Raw genomic sequence first — 24944 nt, forward strand, 5'->3', positions numbered from 1 at the left:
CTCTTAATTAAAGGTCAATAAGTTTTATTAGGATATCGGCCAAGTCGATTTATTTGTATATCTTCTTGACTTCCTAAGTCATTTTTGCTATATGACTTTTACATATATGTTTGAAAATAATAGATAGAAATTGATAAAAAGAACTTCAAATTTGTCATTTAAGGGCAATGCAATAACTCCTTTAAGAACTAATGTGAGAATTTTATAGTTGATGGACAAATGGTAGAGCTCAAGATTTTGAAGATAATCATCTGGCCCTTTCGAATTGTTTATGTCTACGGCTGTTTTTAAATAATTGACATCATGCACTTGCATGCCCCCCTTTGTTTATTTCTTAGCCATGAAGGCCATCTTGGTTGACAAGCGGTGTCACAGTAAACTTTTCAAAACTAGATACCCTAATTATAATTAAAAAAGACATATGATTTTAAATAAGGTTTGTTAAATGCAGCCTAGTAATTTTAGATGTGAACATTTATGTAAAAAATTGTAATGAAAGATAATGAACGACCAGTCGACCGGTGCCAAGTGATGAAAAAACAAACGTTTCCTATTGGGTCAAGTGAGCTAAAAACAATCAAGAATTCCAAACAAAATTACACCGTTCTTGAATTTAGAAAAAAATGTGTAACAACAGAAAATGTCAAATTTCACGAACCAGATCGGACATAGCAAACAACTTCAATGGCGTTTTTTTTTCAATAAAAAAATAAGACATATTATTTATATTTAAGTGTACGCACTGACAATTCAATTTATGGTGAAGGTCTGTGGCTGAAGGAAAAATAATATATAAATGAGGGCAAGGGCAAGGACATGGACATATGGCAAATAGGAAAATAATTCGTTAGATCTGTGTTCCATACTTGTATATGTTACAGTCAAACCATCTAACTTTTGACATATGCAGCTTTATACAAATAGTTCAAAACGCTATGAATTCGAATCACTTAGTGTCGCTTGTTTAAAAATATCAATGAGAATGTTTATAATAAACATAATCAAACTCACATAATCCGATTTCGCGGGTGTCCCTGTTTTCTTATTTCTTACAATATTTTAATTCGGTATACACTTAATAAGATAAGTGGCGAATCTAGAAGACGTATACATTGCACCCCCCCCCACACCTACCCCACCTTTGATGCATAGTAGTTGTAATCCTTTTCTTCCTATAAACATTCATTTTGCATGTCGATTATGCATGCATATATACATTTGTCTTATCATCAACGTTTATCCTTAAGAAGATTTACTTTTAACGATCCTAGAAAAGATAACATACATAAAATGATTAGATTACTTATAAAGGTGTCCATCCTATTGTACGAGAAAATCACATATTATTGTGTGTTTCGATTTTTTAAGACCGTAAAGAATAACTCTAATTTCAAGTGTAAACAAATTTTCCATAATTCATATAAAAAAGCATATTTGAGAGCTTTAACCTCAATTTGCGTTATCACCTTCATTTATATGTATTCTGCTGTTAAATTTTTTTTAATGCAAAGTAAAATTAAAATTATTTGTGTTCTATCAGAGTAGGAATTCTAGTGTTTGCTTATTATTTATTTGAATCTGAGACTAATCATATAAATAATAAGCCGTTGTCCTGTGAAAGAACTTGTTTTCCAACGACCCAGTCACAAAACTCCTTTTTAACACTGAAGTTAAATTATCAATTATAATGCAATGCGATTATGATTTTTTTTTATTTGACCAAACCGGGTTATGCATTGTGAAATCTATGACAAAACCGGGTGGTAAACATTGACGAAACCGGCCAGTTCCATTTTGACATGACCCATTTCTTTCGTTCCATACTCAGAAACACAAGTATTGAGATGTTCATAAACATTAGTTTTGCAATCTCCGTGTCAGTATCTATCTTCTTGTACCTTTATTTCCGTACAATAGAACAGTTTAACGAGAAATTAAAAAATTTCAAGGCAAGGTTCACTCAATTCGTCATTTTGACGTGCATTTTTACGTATTTCTCCGTTAATATAGAACGGTTGTAGAAAATATTGCATATCACAATAGAAAATAGTTGTATATGTATATATATTCTCCGATATCATAAACAAAATGAGAAAACAAGGAGAAACCTAGCTTTCTTCTGTCTATTAATGTTCCGTCATTGTGCCGGATGTGAGATACCATCGAGTCCGAACAAATTTTACCGGTGTGGTTTATACACAGTGAAAAGGGAGTCAGATTAAATGTTGATGACTTCGTGTTTTTGCTTTGCTTAACCCCAGTAACATGTTCTTTCTTTTTTTTTCGAGCAGTAAGTGCGAAGTGATTCCTTTATGATTGTATGCCATTCGTTCCAATTAATAATTAAGGTGGCGATATTTAGGTTCTTTACCGTGAAATGAGTTTAACTCACGGTCATGAATCATGTTAAGGTCTCCTATTAAAACAAGGGAAATTGGGCATAAGTGTATTTAGAATTACTTCAATTTTACGTCATATTTGGAAACATGGCAAATAAGAAGAAGTTCAGTTTTATAAAACAATAGTCAGGAATTTGTTCTTTAAAAGAATTACCATTACAAATAAAGGCAATATTGGCAAACACAAAATCTTTATTAACATACTCGCATACTTGATTTAAATGGAATGTTTTTATAATCTGCAATTTTGGGAAACAGTTAAAAATAATATGTACAATTGTAGTTAGGGTGATATCTCACTTACAGCTGCAATATATTATTGTGTTGCGTTCTTCAAATTTTTTATCTGATTGATTTAGAGGTAAGGAACAGATCTTGGTTAACAGATAATGTCTGCCGTTGTCAAATAGTAATGAGGTTTGAAATAAATGTACTGTTAGGATGAAATTGTCTTGCTATTTATTCAACGCCCATGTTAACGGTTTTTACGAACAGTTGTAGAAACAATACCCAATATTAACATAATCGTTTTTGATATATTAACTATTCCCATGATGTTATCATTACGACCGAGAGGATAGACAATTTGTAGTTTTTGAAACCAATTCATTCAAATATTTTCCGTTAGCGTACAAACTTTGAATTAGATTCCCATGCATGAAGCTCATATACTACTTCTTACAATTAATGAACAGCTTATTTTTCTTCTGATAAATATTGGAATCGTTCGACTATCCTCTTTGAAACATTATAAGTTTCGATATACATGTCATTAATAAAACCAAGGAGAACTATAAAGCAATAGGTCCCAACAGGGTTTTGTTTTGAAATCAAAATATGACTGCGACATGTGAAAAAAATGAAGATATTTCATGTATGATAGAGAAGATTAAAAGATATACCTTCATAGAAATGACTTAATATTTCATTGTAGATTTTGACTGTTTAAAGACCACACTGTTGTATACAGTAATCACCTTACTGGTGTCAGTTTCCTTAAGTCTTGTTATATTGTCATGCGTAAAATACAGTCCAGTTTTATTAGATGGTATGATTTTTGATATTTTTATATATAATTTTGCATGAATACATCTTACAGACACAAATATTAGTCAAACAAACAAGTCTAAAAGCAAACGAAATCGATACATTTGTGTTGCACCTTTAAATAAACTGTGCACGCAAATAATTGTCGTCCTTTTCAAAAACTATACCACAAATTCTTATTTTACATTTGTTACAAAACGTAAGTGACGAGGTGAGGTAAAATGTAACACACGGCCACCGAAAGCTTGTAGAAATTAGGTGATCGAGTGGTGTAGTGCGTTTTGCAAAGTGCACGGCGATTTGGCGCCACGATATCTCAGTAGCATGATTTCGAATCCCGGCGAGTAAAAAAACAAATATGTTAGAAGATTAGTTATTTTCGTCTGTTGATGGGTCACAGATGTTCACAGATGATTGCTGGTACAAATATATAACAGCTAAACGATTTTACTGTAATTCTTTTTTAAATAGAAATTGGTTATACATTTAGATATAAGAACAGTACATTTTATGAGAGCCGATAGCGTTTTGTTAAAATAGTTTTTTTTTTCTTCTTTTTTTTTGGGTCTTTCGGTGAATGTCGTTTTTGCTGTATTTAGACTCATTTACCAAGAAATTTGTTTTGCATGCACTCGTATTAAATTTGCGGTTTTTATACAACGATCATAGTTTTGACGTTGTTTTCAATTTAGACTTCTATATATATAACTCGTCTAAACATCAGCCCAACAATGTCAGATCTGTAAACTTGCGATAGCAAATATTTGTTCTTCCCTTTGCCGGGATTCGAACTCATGCTACTGAGATATCGTGGCACTAAATCACCTTGCGTTCTGCCTGTCGTGTTAGAACACTCAACCAACTAAGCTCTACTTTAACGAAGCTTTCAGTGCCCGGGTGCTACCTTTGCTAGTCAGTTTTGATCTAGCGTGGTAACACAGTACATGGTAAAATAAGTCATAAAGATGGAATTTTTACACATCAGCTAAATGGCGATCGTTAGGGATCTTACAAATTAATGCACGATGCAGTCACATAAATAATTCTATTATAAGAACGTCTGAACCATTGACAACTCTGCGATAGATTTTATCCATCGGGTCACCAGCATTGATGGTGATACAAGGCTGAAAATACAGACTGTATATATGGTTTGTCTAAACATTAGCTCAACAATGTTGGATCTGTAAATTTGCGAAAGAAAATTTTATTTCTTCCCTCGCCGGGATTTGATCTCATACTACTGATATAGTGGGGCACTAACTCACCTAACACTATGTTTGATACGCTAGAACACTAAAACAACTAGGCTCTACAATAACAAAGCTTTCAGTGACCGGTTGTTACCTTTCCTCGCCAGTTTTCTATCTAGCGGCGTAACACAGTGCATGATATATAAGGTATGAAGATAGATTTTTTTCAGATCAGCTGAGTTACCTATCGTTAAGGATCTTACACATTAATGCAGGATACAGTCACAAAAATAATTATATTAGAAGTACTTCATAACTAGTGACAACTCTGGGACAGATTTTATCCATCGGATCACCAGCAAGTTTGGTGCTACAAGCTTTAAGACTGAAAACATATATAGATATTCAAGTCTGAATTGAAAACAACGTCCAAACTTAGATATATAAAAATATATATAGATATAAACCATTCGACCTTTTCTTATTTACATTTTTAGATTTTTTTTTTAAATAATAAATGAGGTCTGTATATTTTTTTTACTGCTGAACAACGTTTCGCACTAGACAGTGTTCTGGAGAAAAACATGAACAAAACATGAATGTTTTATTGATATTGCAATTTTAACAATTCTTTGACGTACCACTTGTCGGTTGATAACTTAAAGGTTTTCACAGATTGTGTGTGGTTACCTGTTTTAAGTCACTGATTAATAGGTTTAGTATGTGTAACACTTTAACAATTTACATAAACACTATCTAAATAAGTTATTATCTACATTGAAAAAAGGAGACGTGGTATGATTGCAAATGAGACAACTATCCATCAAATTGCTTATGAAGTATAATTATGCTAGTAAATCTAGGACTGCGTGCGGCCTTGTATTTAAAGATACAAATAAGCCAATACACGAAAAACAACGGCCTAATTATAAACAAAACAATATATGAATTAAAAGTATGACAACTACCACTAACCTCAAGCGACTCAACTCGGGACATCTACATAGAGAATAAGGCAGCTTAGACCTTTACTCATCGAAAAGACACTACCAAAGTTTAAATGAATACTGCATTCGCATCAATGGTCATACACATGCCATGTTGGGCTAAAATGAAAGATAATTGGTAAAATAATACAAAACATTAATTTTGAAGATAATTCGTAATTTTTTGGTTACCTGGTATATTTCCAAAAGTCACGTGAAAATGAAAAAAATACGAAATCCTTAGGCAAAACGTCGTGCAGAGACATATTGTTGTGCTAATAGGGTCAGGTGTTGGTGGAAACACAATGCCTTGAGTCTGTTGAAAACATATAAGTTATCATATTGGTATAAAAAGACGCGTAAAGTGCTAAAGGCCTTGAAATATAGATTTCCATAACATTCAAAATAACTTTATTGTAGACGCTCTTTTTGTCCAATTTCAAACTTGGACACTAGTTATTCATTTTGTCTAATTCGTTTTCAATCAATCAGCCAGCTAAATTTTGTTTTTACAAGGTGAAATTCATTGAATTACCAATGCTAGCTTAATCAGGTACACCCTAGGCCGAGCCCGATGGAGCAAATGGGGTAAAAAGGGGGGGGGGGGGGTAGGGGGCAATTTGGCACACTTTCTTTTAAAAACATTTCGTAGGTCTTCCTTTTGAAATAATTTTATTCAAAAGATAAAATAGTTTACGCAAGTCTTTTACATGATTCTTATTTTAATTTACATGATTTTTAATCTGCATCATCATCAGAATTAGCTACAGGTGTCACACCACCAAAAAGTGAAAGTAGGCCTACTCGGACAAAAACATAGTGCATTTGATTTCATTGTTTACTTAAACTCACAAACAAATTGGTAGACATGAAACTTTTGGTGAAAGAGAAATGTATTAAGACCATTTTGAGCTTAAATTCACTTGTTTATAAGTTTGCATTCAAGATGGAGGATTACTGCACTCCATAGTATACTAATTTAAGATTTCAGAAAACCAGGGGTTATTTATAGTGGTACCTCTTTTCGAAAGACCTTTACTTTTTTATATGATTTAAACATCTGTTGAAAATTTTCATGTAGAAAGCTGATACATGTACAATTCAGGATTTACCTAGTTTCTATGAAGTTATTTAAGGTAAAATATTTCGAAAGCTTTGAAAATTGCAAAATTTGCTTCAACAGATAGGGACTTTTAATTGGTGGTATGACACCTTTTAGCGGAATGCGGTGAAACGTCAAAATCAGAAAACAGTTTTTTTTTGTGTCTTAGCTGATCATTTGAAATAATAGAAGCCACATTTCAATCTTTTTGGGGGCAAAATGTCACATATTGCAAATTCAGAGCCTAAAACTTGAGTTTGTGCTATTTTTAGCTTTTCCTTCCCTGACAATATGCTTTTATATAAAAAATGTCCAAAATTGTTATAAATGCACAGAAAGTTGTTTCTTTGATGTTAAACATAGAAACATAGGTTGTTTACTACCCCATACAAACTTTGTCATGCAGATTTAATGCAATTAATTGATTTTACTCCTTATATCATTGCGTCATACTATGTACTTGGCAAATAGCATAGCCTAATGTAAACACTGCAGAAACTCACAAAAATACCAATTATTATTCCAAATGAATTTTTTATATCTTAAATTTTATTAACTGATGTAAATAAAAACAGTTAAATGACCATGACTGCACTTTTGATCAATTTGTAGAACTTTACTGACACCAGATGAAAAAAGGGGGGGTCAATATTCCTTGACATTTCAATACCTTGGATTTTTTACTGAATTCATTGCAAAAATTGTGGAAAGTCTTTAAAGTAGTAGAATAAACAAGGAAAAATCAGGAAAAACTGCTCTTGATATAAAAAGTTTATGTTCCTGTAGCCCACAATAAAATTTTCAAGTATTTTCTATCAAAGTCATACATTACAGTCAGTTTAAATTAAGCTGTGAAACTTTTAATATAAGTCGCATTATGCTCAGATAGGCTGTTTTTACTACAAATTGACTAAGGAATAAGAATCAAGCAAAACAAAAGATTCCGAATCATTTTTTGGTCTCTTTAGGTGTCACACCACCAATTACGCCCTCCAATTTAGAACGTATGTGAAAGTAGGCCTACTCGGACAAAAAATAGTGCATTTGATGTCATTGTTTACTTAAACTAACCAACAAATTGGCAGAAATGAAAATTTGGGTAAAAGAAAAATAAATTCACATCATTTTGAGCTAAAATTTACTTGTCTATGAGTTTGCATTCAAAATTGAAGATTACTGCACTCCATAGTATACTAATTTAAGATTTCAAGAAAACTAGGGGTTATTTTTAGTGGTACCTCTATTCGGAAGACCTTTTCTTTTTTATATGATTTTAAACATCTGTTGAAAAATTGACACGAAGAAAGCTGATACATGTACGATTCAGGATATACCTGATTTCTATGAAGTTAAACTTAAGGTAAAATATTTAGAAAGCTGTGAAAATTGCAAAATTTGGTTCAACAGATAGGGCTTTTTAATTGGTGGTATGACACTTTTAAAGAATGTAATAATATGTCTTAATTAATAATATTCAGCCAAACTTCCAAACCAAACTTTTGTATGCACTTTGATGAAAGATTTTTGTGGTAACGAAATACCGGACTTAATAGTTCACACGTTTACATAAACTACATGCCTTTTAATATGAAACTCTACTACAGAAACATGAATACCTAGCGAACAAGATGGGAAATACACACACCGTAAGAGGGGTAAAAGGAAATAAAAACGTACAAAAGGGGAAAATTAACAAATAAAATATAGTCTTTGTTTATAACCAAGTTTTCATATAATGCATGTTTTTACTTGAGTTGTTTTATTATTGTGCAATCAACAAAAAACCTTATCGCATTATACGAGACCTGTTTTGTAATCGAGGTATAACACGATTGTATTTTATTTATTCTTTTAGATCTTCTATTCGAGAAATCAAATTGTTGTAGCTGTATTACAAAACTACTAGGCGGAAGATTAGTTTCAGGTAACTGTACAATGACCTTTTGATTGTCAAGTATTGATATGTACCACTACAGTTACGAAATTTTAAAATTTAGCCAAACAATTAGGAAAGTTGGTTAGCTAAGATTCCTGTTTCGTGTACGAAACCATAAGAATTAGCGTCGGGCAAGTATATTTTGTCAAAAATTTGTCAATAAAAATCATTGATTGCATCGCAATCTCGATTTGTTAACAATAGAATTTAACAGTAAATTCAATTACACTCTACAGTGCGTATTACGTATAAAAATTGATCAAATTAATTAATACCTAGAGCGCGCGCCCTTCACAACAACACACAATGTGGAAATTTGTGGGAAGATTTTAACCGTCGGACAGAAACAACTAGTATAAGCTGACATTTAAAGTGAAAATCGGAAACGTAGATGAAATTAACAAAAGGAAACGTAAATATGATAAATCCGTGGCAAAAGATCGCGAATAGTTAAATAAATGTTTCACACTGACGATATAGCATCGTTTGCCCCGGTCCCGACTATAGAAATGTGGAACATTTCTAGAAAGCGCTCCAGACCACCCAGTCGTGCACCCTATGGTCCTTGTGAGGATTGTAATGATGTGGAAGACAATATTGACCATTTATTCTGTCCTGTCCTCAATCTAATTTTGATAAAGAAATTCATTGAAATTATTAGAGCCTATATAAAAATCAGGATCAAGACTTTTTTTTGTATAACATATTAAAAGGAAAGCAAACAAAAAGTAAACATCTATCATTTATATAAGTGTTTGTCAAATGAATGATGAAATTTTTGCATGACCAGTACATTTGGATCCGCACCAGTAGATTTTAAGGTCCACTGGTTCGGCTGGCCATTACAAAAAAAGCTTAAAACCGACCCCTGATTATACGCCACTAATATCAGACATCAATGCAGAAAATAATACTCCTTTAACTACAAAACTGTTACTAGTAACCGTCGAAAATAATGATTCAAATTGCCATGTTAGTACGGGGACCTTAATATCCTCCAAGAGCTAGAGGTTAAAATAGGTTCGAAACAGTGTCATCAGGTCACAAAAAACGCTCCTTTCTCGTATTGAAACAAGAAAAATCTGATAAAAAAAACACTTGATTTTTATTTCAGATCACATTAAGAATACAATCCAGAAATAAATAAAAGAGTACATAGAATATGAAATAAACTTTAAGACATTTCAACGCGTTGTGTGCTACTACCGGCCGCCAAAGAAGAAAGCAATGTGACGGCGATATGCCGTAAATACTACACGCTTGTTTATATAAATTTATCTGCATTCAAATAAGTGTGCTCCACAGAGAGTCAAATATTTTATAAACATATCACAGCTTGCTGTCTCTTCTGAACATTTGAAATTCACAACTATATATTGGTTACATTGATTACACAACTAAAACGTAAAATATTGTTTCATCTCGGCCTCTAGTAAGTGTTATCCACCTAATATTTTAGTGCTTGTAATTAGTTCTTCAATTTCTATCAAATTACTTATCATAAATGTTTGTTAGAAAATATATGAAAGTAGGGGAATTAATTGTGATTGGAGTGTAAAATTTTATTGGGATGTTTGCGATACATCACGTGCTTTGATAGTCCTTTTGATTGTGTTGTCAGTTTTTAATTCTAAATTCTTTGCACTACACTTCCACACAATTGAAGCTGTTAATTGTCTCTTTATTATAAAAATGAACGTTTCGGCAACAAAGTTTATCGACAGGTTGTTGGTATTCCTATGGAAACTTACTGTGCCCTTTGAATAGCACACTTGCTTTATACTGTTATGAATCAACAATTACCGTTATATTGATATTTATTAACTAAATCACCAAGAATTTTACACATCTACTGCCGACATTTATCCAAAGGAACTTACTTTGGATAAATAAAATGTAAACGGTAATAACTGTCCTTTCCGAGATTTAAAAATTTCAGTTTCATAAGGGAATCTCCATACTAAAATGTACTATAATTGGGACTATTTTTTGTTCCCTATTGTTCTTGTTTTGGAATGATGATGTTACTTTGACACAATCGTACGGTGTTTAAATTTCACAAATTGGTCGTATCTGTTGTCAATTTTTTTTAAATTTTAATGAAAGTAATATATGTATTTCTGGTAAATTATTAAGTCAGTGATTTCTTAAGAACATGTTGATAAATTTTGTATATGTTTTTAAGGTAAGCCCAAATATAACAAAATTGGTTACTGATGTTTAGATTTACAAGGTATCCTTCCAATATATTTTGATTTTTACAATAATAGGTTAAGGGCCTAACTTATCTATTTTCTATTCAAATTTGTAAAACTCTATCGGATTCCTTCTCAACATGATGATAATAAAATTGAGAATGGAAATGGGGAATGTGCCAAAGAGACAACAACTCGACCATAGAAAAAAACAACAGCAGAAGGTCACCAACAGGTCTTCAATGTAGCGAAAAATCCCCGCACCCGGAGGCGTCCCACAGCTGGCCCCTAAACAAATATATACTAGTTCAGTGATAATGAACGCCATACTAATTTCCAAATTGTACACAAGAAACTAAAATTAAAATAATACAAGACTAACAAAGGCCAGAGGCTCCTGACTTGGGACAGATGCAAAAATGCGGCGGGGTTAAACATGTTTGTGAGATCTCAACCCTCCTGTTTAGATATCGAACAAATCTTACTTACTTTCCCTTTCATTATTTGTTAAGATTTAAAAGCTTTACTTATATGTTGATAAGGAATAGTTTAAATTTCTTTCGGTTCAAAAAAACATTTCAACTATTTAAGATTCAATTCAACTAGACAATGTTTACGTTTAAAAACTTTTCAATGAACTAACCAAGGTTCAAACGTTCGCAGAGAAATTGACTTCAGACATATTTGGTTGTTACTTTTCGGTTCCTGTTGTCGTTAAGGTCCTAATATGTGTGTATATTTACATCCAGCTTTCAAATTCTTGTCTTTTACCATTCCGAAGGAAAGTTATCAAGAAAATCGCTTCGGACGGACACAATTGATTAAGCGTGTTTTTCATATTTTAGGTTGATATTTCATCCACGTGCAACCTATATTCCATTTCATTAACCATTTAATCTATCATTTTCCACATATAAGGAAATGTCCATATCATATAAGGAATATGGCAGTTGTTATCCATTTGTTTGATGTGTACGAGCATTTGAATTTCCCATTTAATAAGGAACTTTCTTTTCTGAATTTTCCTTGAAGTTCGGTATTTCTATTATTTTATTTTTAACAGTAAACGAAGGATGCAAGTTTTTTTTAAGTTTTAACACTTCATGTCTTTTTAATAGCCATATTTGTGCTGTTGTCTCGTGTCAATTCAAAGACACAAGCTCTTTTTCGCAATTTGTTATCCTAAGTTCATGTCGAAATTTCTAATGTATTTTTGTAAGATGCTGATGATCGATTAACGGTTGCGATCCCACTTAAACGAAATGCCTTCGTATCATGGATATATATTGATGTGAAATGAATATTAGATCTGAATTGTTCTAGATCAATGTGCTGAACCTGATTAAAGGTGCTAGTTCGCCAAGTTAAAAAAAAATATGAAACAAAAAACCGAAACCCGATGGCAATTTTAAACGAAAAGTCGCTAGGCAAATGATAAAATCAAAAGGTCAAGCACTTCAGACGAATGGATATCAACTGTTATATTTATGACTTTGTATAGACTTTTTTTTAAAACTTGGTGATTGAACCAGGTTTTATAGCTAGCTAAACCTCCAACTTATATGACAGTCGCATATAAGTCCATTGTATTGTCAACGATATGTGAACAAAATTATAAGACATAATAGGTAAAAATGTCAATAAAAGGGTTACAGCAGTCAATATTGTGTTATAATTTCAACCGCTATATATATATATTTAACAAACAAATATGTTAACAAATAAACAATATAGTAAGAGACAACCACCAAACGGCAATCGAATTTCCATAAAGACATTATTCTAGCAGTCCTATTTTTGCTCTTTCTTCTAAGTGCAGCATGTTAATGGAAGACACAACTAGGACCAATATTCAAGTACTTGGTTTAACACTGTCGTCGTTTCATTCGACTTGAGGCATTCTGTAAAAGGATGTCTTTAGTATATTTGAAAGTAAATTTCAAATTCTATTTTGTTTTTTCGAATAAATTCAAGATAAATCTTCTCCAATAGGTGATTAGATTTTATAACCGTACATAATGGACTGTTGACTATCTCTTGAAATATCAATTAATAAGGCTTAATATTTTAAAGATTATAAGTTTTTCAGTTTAATGATTTCTATATGTTACTGTTATCTTAGTTTTTGTTAACTAATTTACGATTTTTTCACTGTATGGCATTGTAGTATGTAAGAGTACCTGTTTTACCATTTCTATAGCAGTGTTCTTGGGATTTTCGATTCTTATTAGTTTGCTTGACGACAAAAAGTGTACGTGTAAGTATCATATCATATAATAATATTTGCTTTTTTAAATAACTGTGGTGCTTATGTACTTCTCATAACGACTATTTTTATTTGCTTTGTCATTAAAGCTTATCATAAAATGTCGTTATTTACCATCCTTTTCTACTTGAAGGTGTACTATATCCTCCTCATCGGGTGCACCAGACTTCAATCTTGATTGACTATGATTGTCAGTATTCCTATTGAAGGTCGGTGGTTTATGGCAATCCGGCTTTCGTCACCTATACAAACTAACAGCCACGACATAACCCAAAAGTGGCACTAAGAAATGGTGTTAAACACCAACAATTAATCCATCAATCAATATCATTTTTACCTTATCTTTTCTATAATGCTCTTCATCTACCTGATATTGAGCTAGTTTATAAGCATCGTGCATACATATTGGTAATTAGTTTTTAAGAATGATCTCCTATGTTTTATGTATATATGTATAGGGTTTGCACTTGTTTAGATGTATTTAACATATGAATATTTCTTAGACTACAGTCCTTTACGATTCCTAATTTACCTAATCTAAAATCATTCCAATCTACTTGACTAATAAATCATGTATTGTGTTACAACGCTTGATTTTAAAGACGTGAAAAGATAACACTAAGCCACTGAAACTTAGTTGTTAGTGCCGTTTAGAGCGTTCAATATCTGAAAAGCATGAGTTCAAATGCGAGGGGAGAATACACATTTGCTTCTGCACATTTGCAGATTTATCATTGTTGTGCATATATTTAGAGTAATTATGAATATAATATTTGTTTTCAGTCGTGTATCACCTTCACTATTGGTCCAATCGATGGATCTGTCTTAGAGTTGTATAATTATTTCTGTCAGTGCATCGTCACTTTATTATACATAATTTAGCTAATATACAATCAATTTCATATTCATGCCTTTTATATCATGTGCAGGCGGTGTTGTCACGATAACCTAATAGCATGAGGTTGAATCCCAGCGAGAGTAGAACAACAATGTGCATGTGAAAATTTGCTGATTTAACATTGTTTTATTCTAGACCACAAGCCTAACTATACTAAACTAAATAAAATCAGCTGCCGGTGGCATATTGTTTCCTGTCCCCGTCAGTATCACCTAGAGATGCGATCATACACAGACACATAATTATTTATAACCATGAATATAATATTGTGGTGGACAGATAATTAATGATGTTGTTTTATACAAATAATAATTAATTGACATAATCGTTGAAGCATAATAACCTTTTTACGTATACTCGTTAATATTGCCACTTTTACACAAAACACATAAAATTGTTTCTGACTATAAGATAGTGTTTAATGATATGTTTCATTGAGTGGTATATATTAATTAACATGTTTAATGTTTTATTTAAGCACAATGGGTGTTCATTGGTCTTGGCATTATATTTGGAATATTTATCACCATTTTGTTTTTGAGTAAAGGAGGTAAGTTTCACAGCTGTACTTGTACATGTATACAACACCCAATAACACACTAGATTAAAATGTTAAATGTCGATACCTTTGTTTCCATGTCAAATAAAAATCAAAAGTCAATATACAGTTTGCACTTAAACACTTCATAGTCCGACTTATAATAAAAGGATGAATACAAAACGCAAAGCTTCTAGAACTGGACACAAAAAAATGCCTTTTGCGATAATATATCAAATGGAAGCACAACTGATTGACACGTTAAGAACCAAATTGTATACTTTGTTAAGATCTGTAAAGCTAATCCTTCTTTCCAAACTATTCCTTAGTTATTCATGCTTCTTAAAATGTACGAAACATCTGATTCGGGCTTATTTCTTATAATTCGAAATTTCATTTCCATGCCTTAAGGTTTAAGTGATTTTATAATGCCATTAATATAATTTTAACATCCAGCAGCAACGCACATTTTGTATACATTTTTGTACATTAAATCTACAAGGTTTCTTTTAATGTACACAATACGTTAATTAAACACTATAATCTTAAGTGAGGAAAGACTAATTTAAAGGATATTTGCAATGTTCAGATACTTTGTCAATATCAATTTAAATAAATCTTCAACCAACGGATCCTGGGTAACTGTAACACTTAAATTAACTGCTAAGCGAACATAAATCTTAGCTACATTACATAGAGTAATTCGTGTTCAATGTTATAGAGATCTTGACTCATATATTTTTTGGTAAAAATTAAACGTTAAGTTTAAAGACAAAACTGTGTTATTACAGATAAAGAGGACGACAATGGAACATCAACATCTGCTAGTCCTGGGGCGGGTAAGTAGAACCCTTTACCAATAGATGGCTTCCTATTGCATTCACAAAGAAACCCTTAAGTAAGCTGATGATCATTTTTAACTTTTGTACGTTATCATTTAACATGTATTTGGTGTTTCAGCCAAACATTAGTAATGTAAACCATGGAAATTATAATCGATTAGTTCCTATATTGCTCAGTAACAGTGTGATTATATATATTAGATGTGTTAAAAAGGGGAAACATGACAATCGGAATAATAGGAACGGCACTGCGACACGGATTCACAGAAATTTGACAAAACCTCAATTACAAAGTGCAGCGACGAATGTTGATATCAGCTTTGAATTTAGTTGAAGCAGTTGTCTCATGCGAGACCACAGACTACTGATTTAATCTGGAGATGTTCGACTGTTATCTGAAAAAAAAACCAAACGGTTTTAATAATAAAAGTACAACATATGCATTCATAGCTCTTTAGTTGCAGACCATTTTCTCTTTAAAATAGTTTACATTTTATATTTTACAAATCCTCAACCTTTTTAGCTAGATAAGGTAATCAATGAGTTGTCAGAAAATCAAATTCTTAAGAATCAGAATTTTATAATAATCTTTTTCAGTACATTAATTGTTTTAACTATCAAACTCCAGTTACCTTTCCTCTTACACTATTATATATGTGCTTATCTTGAATATTTCTTCAGCATTTAGATTTTAGTAATAATGATGTTTGAAACAATGACATATGAAGAAAACGTGAATGAGACCGCAACCAAATAAAAAAACTCACTTTCTCATTCTTGTTGCTAATTTCTGCATGATTAAACAATTTGTGAAAAATTGTAGTTAAATGGCAACAACTGCTAAGGGATCAGTTGAACTTTTTGGTCATATTAACGTATTTGTAAATATTACGTTGCTGATCTTTTTTGTTGTTTAAGTTTATCTTTATCTATAATAATATTAAAGATCATAACCAAATAACTGCAAAATTTCCTTAAATTACCAATTTAGTGCAAATTATTTTGTAGAAAATGAACAGACGATACTGGTGGAAATGGAGACGTCTGCATAAGTCATACTGTCGTGAGTAAACACCCAAACATTTCTTCAATTTCAAATTTTTAATGTGTGTGTATTACATTTGTACAAATAAATATTTGTGATTGATTATTTGACTTTTCTTTTCTTCGTGTTGGCTTCCTCTAGATACTTACTTAAATCTGTGGGACATGTACCATAAACAAATAGTATTTTTATGGAATTACATCAAATGATTGTACATGGTATCATAATAATTATCTTATATCTTAAACAATCATGAGTTATGAATTGATCAATCATGACCAAATCATCATATTTTTTCTTTATCCTCAACCTCTGCCCCCCCCCCTCGATTTCAAATTGGAAAAATTTTAGTAAAGAAATTATTATTTGTAATGTTGCTTTTCGTATCAATGCTGGCCCTCAAATATTTCAAAAACTAAAATATATTGTCTTATAAATATACGGATCCTCACCTATCCCCTTAAACCAAATAATAATGTCTTATATATATAAGACTCGAATCTATGGTTGGTTTAAGATCTAAATCAAATTTAAAATCTATAGTAAATATGACATCAAAAACAACGAACAAATCATAAATCAATGGCAGAAATTTAATTTCTTTAAATCTATGGCAGATTTTGATATTCCGTATTTTCTGCGGAAAGGCTAAACATAATAACCACTCCACGGCTTACGGTGGCGATTATGTTATATATAGAAGTAATGGAAATGCCAGTTGTCCAGGTCCATAATCCATCAATTAAATTATATTGTAGAATTCGAGTATGCGGTAAATAAAGGCAATATCACGCAACTCAACATGCCTTTTTGACAGGGTTTTTCAGTGTTTATTTTTAGTGTTTGTTTCCGCTACTTGATTGACTTTCCTCCTCTGTGTTCCTTGTGTTGCCGTGTCTATTGATTTTAATGAGTTTTTCCTGTGACTTTGGTATGATTTGTTTTTTCTTCTTTTTTTTCAAAATTTTGTTTATGCACTTATTGTTTTTTGTTATTTTTTATATCCCAATTGGTACTCTTCGTGAGTCAAAACAAATTCATTGACGCTCAAATAAATATAAGGTAAACGGTCAAACTGTTTAGTTCTTTTCAATCAAACTGTTTTGTTTTTATTGTTAGTGAAAATGACAGGATCAACCAAGATAGATAAGGGATCTGCCATAAATTTGGAACCCACCATAGATTCTAAAAGAATTTGTTCACTATTCAAATGTGAAAAGGGAACATTATTTCGTCAAAATATTACTTTGCTATCAAACTTTTTATTTTAAAGACAATCCGGTACATATTTACATATTTCTATGTAAACCTTATGTTTCACCAGTGTTGTGACAGAGGGTAACTTTGTTTCTATTATTGTCTGTATACCATTGTATTCACAAAGGTTATCGGAATAAACTTGTAAAAGTTCTACTGCAACAGTGAATTTGAATTTTACTTGAATCCGTCTCTTATGGAAACTATCAATACGTCTTGTAAAACGCTTTGGGTATCGCTCTTATTACAACGGACCTCTATGGATTTATCTATTTGATATTAAAGCTGTCAGCATATTTTGTTGTTAATTTCCATCCGTCTTACTAATATTCTCTTGGTTCAAAAATGAATTCAAATTTCGTATGATCAACAAAAGTTGTTCATGTTTTAGGCACTTGTAAATCCTGAAAGTCGTATCTGTTTTCTATCATGGTTTTTTTTCACGTGTATAACCGAGAGTATACTTGTTCCGTTGGACAACTTTTATGTTGATTCTACTTGTTCGACGCCTTTGCCTATTTGTAGCAGGCAAGATGAAGCACACTGGCGTAACCGCACAAAATTAGAACATTATGTAAAAATCTGTGACAATTGATGTAAATGAAAACAAATATCATAAAACACAACAGACACAAATCGCTTGAAATGGAGTACTCCAAGTAAATGAAATCTAGTTCAATGCCAATTACAACTTACAAATCAATAGCTTTTTATATTTCGCTTTTTAGCACACATATCAACACATTAATTTTTTTTAAACTTAAAACTTAAATAACCAAGACTAAACCTGATTATAAGATATGAATTGAAAAAAAGATATGAATTATAGATCTCTAAGTAAAGTTCCAGATTAAAATTATATGTTAATAATATTTAGTCAATCAAGGCACGTAATGGAATTATTATTTGCATTTAAAATTAAAACCGTTAAACAAACAATAACATAATCGTTTTTTTTTTGTTTCCTTTTTTGTAGAAGTCATGAAAATGACAACAATAGTGATGGAAACTCAAAAGAAAGAAGATACAGAAATGCAAATTGCTTTGTTGATTGATTGGGACTGCTTTGCTTATTTGTCGGTGCACTACATTATTTTAAGTTAGGGACAATTTTTAATGTACATGTAGTAGTTTTTAAGCAGAAGAATGATTTTCGTATGTTGTTCGTGTACTTCATTTGTACGTTGAAACAATTGTAAAAATGATAATGCTATGATTACTTGAATTTATTTAAAATTCAGATACTACCTATTCAGTAATGTCAGGTGACGTCAATGAGACATGAAGAAAAACGTTCAATTTACATAAAGACATCATGATGATAACCCACAGCGTTTAACACCCAAGAAATAAAAGTGTCTTTGTTTTGTATTGTGACGACTTAATACTGTGTATATCGATATAATTGAGATTATCAAATGTATGCCATCAACACTCTCACACACAAAAAACAAAGTTCAAAAGAAAACAAAAGCAAATAAAAACTATGACAAACTGCTGACGAGACTTATGTTATATATATATATATAAGTCTAAATAGAAAACTACGTTCAAACCTATGATTGCGTTGGATAAAAACTGCAATTTTATATATATATATACGTCTGAGTCAGTGACGACTCTACAACAGATTTATCCATGGGATCACCAGCAATGATGGTGATACACGGCTGTGTACATTATGTATATACAACTCGGCTAAACATCAAATTTACAGATCTAACATTGTTGGATTGATGTTTAGACACAGTCACAGAAAATAATTATATCTATAAGTGACTGTATCTTACATTCATTTGTAGGATCCTTTACTATAGATAATTTAGCTGATCTGTAACAATTACATCTTCATGCCTTATATATCATGTACTGCAGTACGCCGCTAGATTAAAACTGACGTGGAAAGGTAACACACGGCCAGCGAAAGCTCTTTTTTTGAGAGCCCAGGTGGTCGTGTGGTCTAGCGGGACGGCTGCAGTGCAGGCAATTTAGTGTCACGATATCACAGTAGCATGGGTTCGAATCCCGGCGAGGGAAGAACCAAAAATTTGCGAAAGCAAATTTACAGATCTAACATTGTTGGTTTGATGTTTAGACGAGTTGTATATACATTATGTACACAGCCATGTATCACCATCATTGATGGCGATCCGATGAATACATCTGTTGTAGAGTTGTCACTGACTCAGACGTACTTATCTATATATATGTATAGATATAGTTGGTTGCAGACCAAGTATTACATAAAGTAAACGCACGTTAACGCCAGATACACATGTTTCGTTTGTTAACTTCCAATTTCGCGTTTACTAGTAAGAGCGTGTTTACTATAATAACGTTAACACGGTCAAAATGGAAATTTCTACACGAGTAAACGCGAGTTAACTCTGTGTCAGTTTAATCAGTAGTCAACGGGCGTTTACTTACGTAGATTTAGTTTTTATTAATCGCAAAAAAATCTGTTCCAATAACTTTTGATAATGGATGTTATATACTAGTATTCTCTTGTCAAAAGTTACATGGACACATATGCTATCTACTCAAACAATGCAGTTAAACCCTTTCTAGAAACTTGAACATTATCTTATCTATCAACTCATCTATAACTTTAGTAATGTACTTGCCAGATCTTCTTAAACTCTCACGAATGTAAACTGAAAGTCTATTATGTGTTACAGTTCCAGGATGAATATACATTTTGTATTCTAATATTAGTATGATTAATTGTCAATTATTCAAAGAGGCGTAGTATCATTAACTATAATCGTCAATATGACAATGGAGAATGACAGTTGGTCTTTTTAATGACACCAAACATGTAATGTGTTAGTTCAGTGGAACTAAGAATCGATGACAATCTGCGTTAACGGGCGTTTACTACAAACAGAAAACGTGCGTTTACTTTTTACAAAAATAGAAGACGCGAATTTTGTAACATTAACGCAGAATTAACACGCCCATTATTCATTACGAAAGTATAAGAATTGCCATTTTCACGTGAACGCGTAGATAAACGCGAAAGTATACGCTCGTTTACTTTTTATGTCTACTGAAATTTCCAAGTTTACGCAGAGTTAATGCGGTGTTAACATGCAGTGAACGCGAGTAAACGTCGCTTTACATTTTTCCGCCGGTCTACATGTAATGCTTTGTCTGCAGCAACTTAACCTATGACTTTCACCGCATATTTCTACTAACATGAGATGCATTAAAAGAAAACCAAACAAACAGCACTCACTGAGCATGCATTGAATAAGGCGACAAAAGAGTCGTTCATGATTAAAGAGAGCAACATATTGTACAAAGAACCTATCTTCCAATCAACTAGACATGTTTTAGAACGATCTCCTTTGTAAAATTAAATGTTTCCTCCTTAGACATGATTGACGATTCACAGATCAGCTAGATGATTGTGTAATTGAACTAACAAGTACGTTAGACAGTAACCAAATAATACAAAGCACCGAAAACAACATATATGTACGTTTCGGAAATACAGTTTATCAAAGGTTTGTAGTTATTCATGACGGCACCTATTGTGTCTCTTTAATACAGGAGTTGTTTCTGTATGGTTATGAAAAATCTTAGTTCATTGCCAAATTAAGTAAAAATATGTTTGATTTCCGTTTTTCAATAAAGGTTCGCTGTGTATAGTCAAGATATCTCCAATTATACTGCAGAAATTGACACACGTCTTTCTATACATTAATTTTTTCGTTATTAATAAAGGAGTAGGTCCGGTAAGGGCCGGTTTTGGCCTCAAATTTCAAGTTCATCTGACGAAAGATGTTGGACTTTTTTTAAACACTTAAATGTCTATTTCAATTGATTCAATTATTTTTTGTGAAAGATTTAAACTGATTCACTCATTAAAAATGCTCCGATTCTAGCTTAAATATGAAAAATCTATCAAATATGCCAAAAACTGTCACTTTTCAGATGGTTTTTGTCAAAAATGAAAGGGGCCGCATCCGTGTTCATCCTCGACCTTTATATATGTTATGTATTATCATTAAACACAACTTACATTTCAATATAAAGAATGAAAACGAATGCGGCCACTTTCATTTATGACGGAAACCGTCTTAAATTTAACTAAAATGCTGAAATTTTGAAGATTTCAGTAATTTAGCATGATTTACTGATGCAAGTACCCGATATATGTTAACCGTAATGACAAAAACAACCCATATTTATGAAGCAGAGGCATTATACTTTCCAAAAAATAACTATAAGTTTACATTTAAACAATTTTGTAAAACTGCTTTATTTTGGGGCCAAAAAGGGGTCTTACTGAACCTACTCCTTTCATTTGGGTATCTACAACTGCTCAAATACTTATTGAAATAATGACGCGTAGCTCGCTTAGAATCAGAATCACAAAATGCATTTGTTCGCCTTTTATATGTTTTCTTTATTTAAATGATGTTCTAATGTTTACTTTGGAATGATATGTGCTGAAAAATATCAGCATTATATAGTACACTTTTGAAAGGTAGCGGTTTTTTTTTCACTTAACCCCTCAATAGAATTATTTAAGGACTTTACCATTGTTTGTGTGGTTGAGAGAGACAACCATTTGGTGTCAGCAACTCCTCCTGAACGTTTTGTAATTATTTATTTGTGCACTGCCATTTTTTATTTATAAAAATTTCTTTAAGTAAAATTCACATAGTTACACACTACGGTTCAATTCAGAACGTTTGAACATAAATGCTAAAGTGTACCTTCTATTTCGTTATTAACCTCAATTTTATTTTATGGGATTTGCGACGGCCAGGGTTTACGACCCGCTCTCCATTTGCTAAATCATAATATCCTTCGGTGTGCTATACATACAGAAACAACTTTAAAAAACAACAACATTAGTATTTTAATATATTTCTTCTAAATACAAACATAATTTTTTTAAGTATCAATTCAGAAAAATATGAAGATACATATGTATATTAAAATAGTATGTATTTACTTAGATGCATTATTGCCGTGTCCAGTGTATGTAGATTTTCGTGACACATGTAGACTTAATTATTATACTAGTCCGCTAATGTTGATATCATAAAGTATTTCTGACGGTGAAAACTTGTATCTTATGTTTGAAAAAACTGTGTATAGCATAGAGTATGTACTGAGATAAAGGCGAAGTGCAATTAATTTTATACTGCCATAATCTGTCCCATATGCTTAATATTTGTACATGTGTTAAGGCTTTTTTGTATGATTGCGTGCTTTTCATTGATATCTCATAACTCTATATAGAGTCATATACATATTTGGATATATATTATATGTATGAACATAAAATTAAACTTTAAAAATATATGTGTCTTGTTTCGTTTTGTGTCGTTGAAATCAATTAATTTAATTAGGTTTTATTATTCAACATTCAATGCATATTTAAACAACAATGTTTTACTCTATAAGTTAACTTAGTTTTCAAAATAAGGTTACCGAGCGTTTAGTTACTCAAATATTGAAATGATACCGACAAAAACAATGATACAGTTTTCGCTATGAGAAAACGTAAACGGATTACGTTATTCGAATTCACAATTTCTCTGAATGCATTTTGTGAAATGTTCTGTCTTAATCTCAAACGGGAGACATGATCGGTACCTGTGAACGCTGCATCAATAATTAATGCAACTCAAATTAATATAAACAATAAAGTTATAGAAATTATTTATAGGCTGGGCAATACTTAGTCTTATTGTATGAGTATTTAAAGCCCAATGCTATTTATTTATGCGTTTCATTGTGCTGAGTGTTCCTATGTATGGGTGTACTGTATATAAGTAGAGTTGTCATTTAGCTTCATTTATTAACAGTTCCGTATACGCGGATTGTTTGGCTTAGGATAAAAACAAGGTTTAACCGACCATATTTTCTTTAAATGTCCTGTACCAAGTCGGGAATATGGCAGTTGTTATCAAAAAGTAATTTTTAATGTATGTTGTGTTTGTTATTTTAGCACTTCAGTGCTTCTGTTGTTCCGTTTTTCTCTTGTAATAGTTGATGTGTTTCTGTTGTTCCGTTGTTTTCTTGTAATGTTTGTTTGTAACCCGTATTTGTTTTCTCACACTCGATTAATGGTTTTTGTCTTTATGTAATGTAACTGTATCGATTATACAGTTTGTATATGTATACTAGTACACAATATCCTCTTGTATACCTATCTGTCAGAGTTTTGATAACAAATTAAAGTATTGTCTATAACTATTAAGAACCGCATTCTGTCTGTCTGTTTGGTTTGTTCAAACATCTTTGTCAATATGATGGAATTTAATACGGCGCTCGTACAAGTGCGGGGATTAATAAGCTTTAAAACCGTGTTTAATCCACTTTTTTCTACATTAGAAAATGCCTGTACCAAGTCAAGAATATGACAGTTGTTATCCATTCGTTTGATGTGTTTGAGCATTTGATTTTGCCATTTGATTAGGGACATTTCGTTTTCTCGGAGTTCATTACTTTTGTGATTCTATTTTATTCTAAGAATAATAGGCCATGATAATAAGGCTAGTTGATTTATTCTCCATGGAAATGAGACTTGCGAATGTTTATACACCCGCATACCAAAAGTAATTGTTTCACCATTTAATTTGGTGGTTTATCTGAAACTGATCTAAATTAATTAGAATATATTAATCATTTCTTCATGTATAATGTCAGCATCTTTAGTTTATGTCCGATGTCTGTCAAATTTATGAGTTTAATGTAGACGATATGCTTTGTTCATCACAAGATTGGATTGATGTTGGTATGTGGCAGCTGGCAATGTGTTGTTATCCTTCTCATGAACTGTTCCTGTTTTAATGTTTGTCAGCTTTTACTTTAATGTGTTTCTAGAGTGGAGAAGTAATAGTTGTGCGATATCAAACTAACGGAAACGTAATAGACAATCCATTTAACTTACCTTTCCGAAAGAAATATAATCTTTTGTCATCACTTGGCGTTCGTCGTCGTCGTCGTCGTCGTCCGTCCGGTGAAAAATATTTCAAGCATCTTCTCCTCTGAAAATACTGAACCAATTCTAACCACAATAAAGCTGTATAATCCTTGGTTTATGTAGAATAACGTTTTTTTTAAAACAAAAATGGATGGCATGGCTAAAAATAAATCAAAGGAGTACCATGCAGTTTTTGGCTTTTATCTCAAAAACTAAAGCATTTAGAGGAAATCAAATGAGAAGTAAAAGTATTCATTAGGTCAAGGTCTAAGGATTTTCTTATGCCAGGCA

At 31.9% G+C, this 24944-nt stretch overlaps 1 protein-coding gene across 1 annotated transcript in view; it reads left to right on the plus strand.

Moving 5' to 3' along the window:
• Nucleotides 1–18865, plus strand: part of LOC139529949 (uncharacterized) — a 40853-nt gene extending 21988 nt beyond the window's left edge. Inside the window, exons 6-12 of the mRNA XM_071325949.1 lie at nt 3334–3447; nt 8583–8651; nt 13026–13115; nt 14501–14572; nt 15352–15399; nt 16411–16465; nt 18681–18865. Of these exons, the coding sequence (XP_071182050.1) occupies nt 3334–3447; nt 8583–8651; nt 13026–13115; nt 14501–14572; nt 15352–15399; nt 16411–16454 (437 nt within the window). The 3' untranslated portion in view covers nt 16455–16465; nt 18681–18865. The remainder of the gene's footprint in view (nt 1–3333; nt 3448–8582; nt 8652–13025; nt 13116–14500; nt 14573–15351; nt 15400–16410; nt 16466–18680) is intronic.
• Nucleotides 18866–24944: the final 6079 nt, after the last annotated feature.

This window comes from Mytilus edulis, chromosome 7 (genome assembly GCF_963676685.1).
Source record: "Mytilus edulis chromosome 7, xbMytEdul2.2, whole genome shotgun sequence".
NCBI lineage: Eukaryota > Metazoa > Mollusca > Bivalvia > Mytilida > Mytilidae > Mytilus > Mytilus edulis.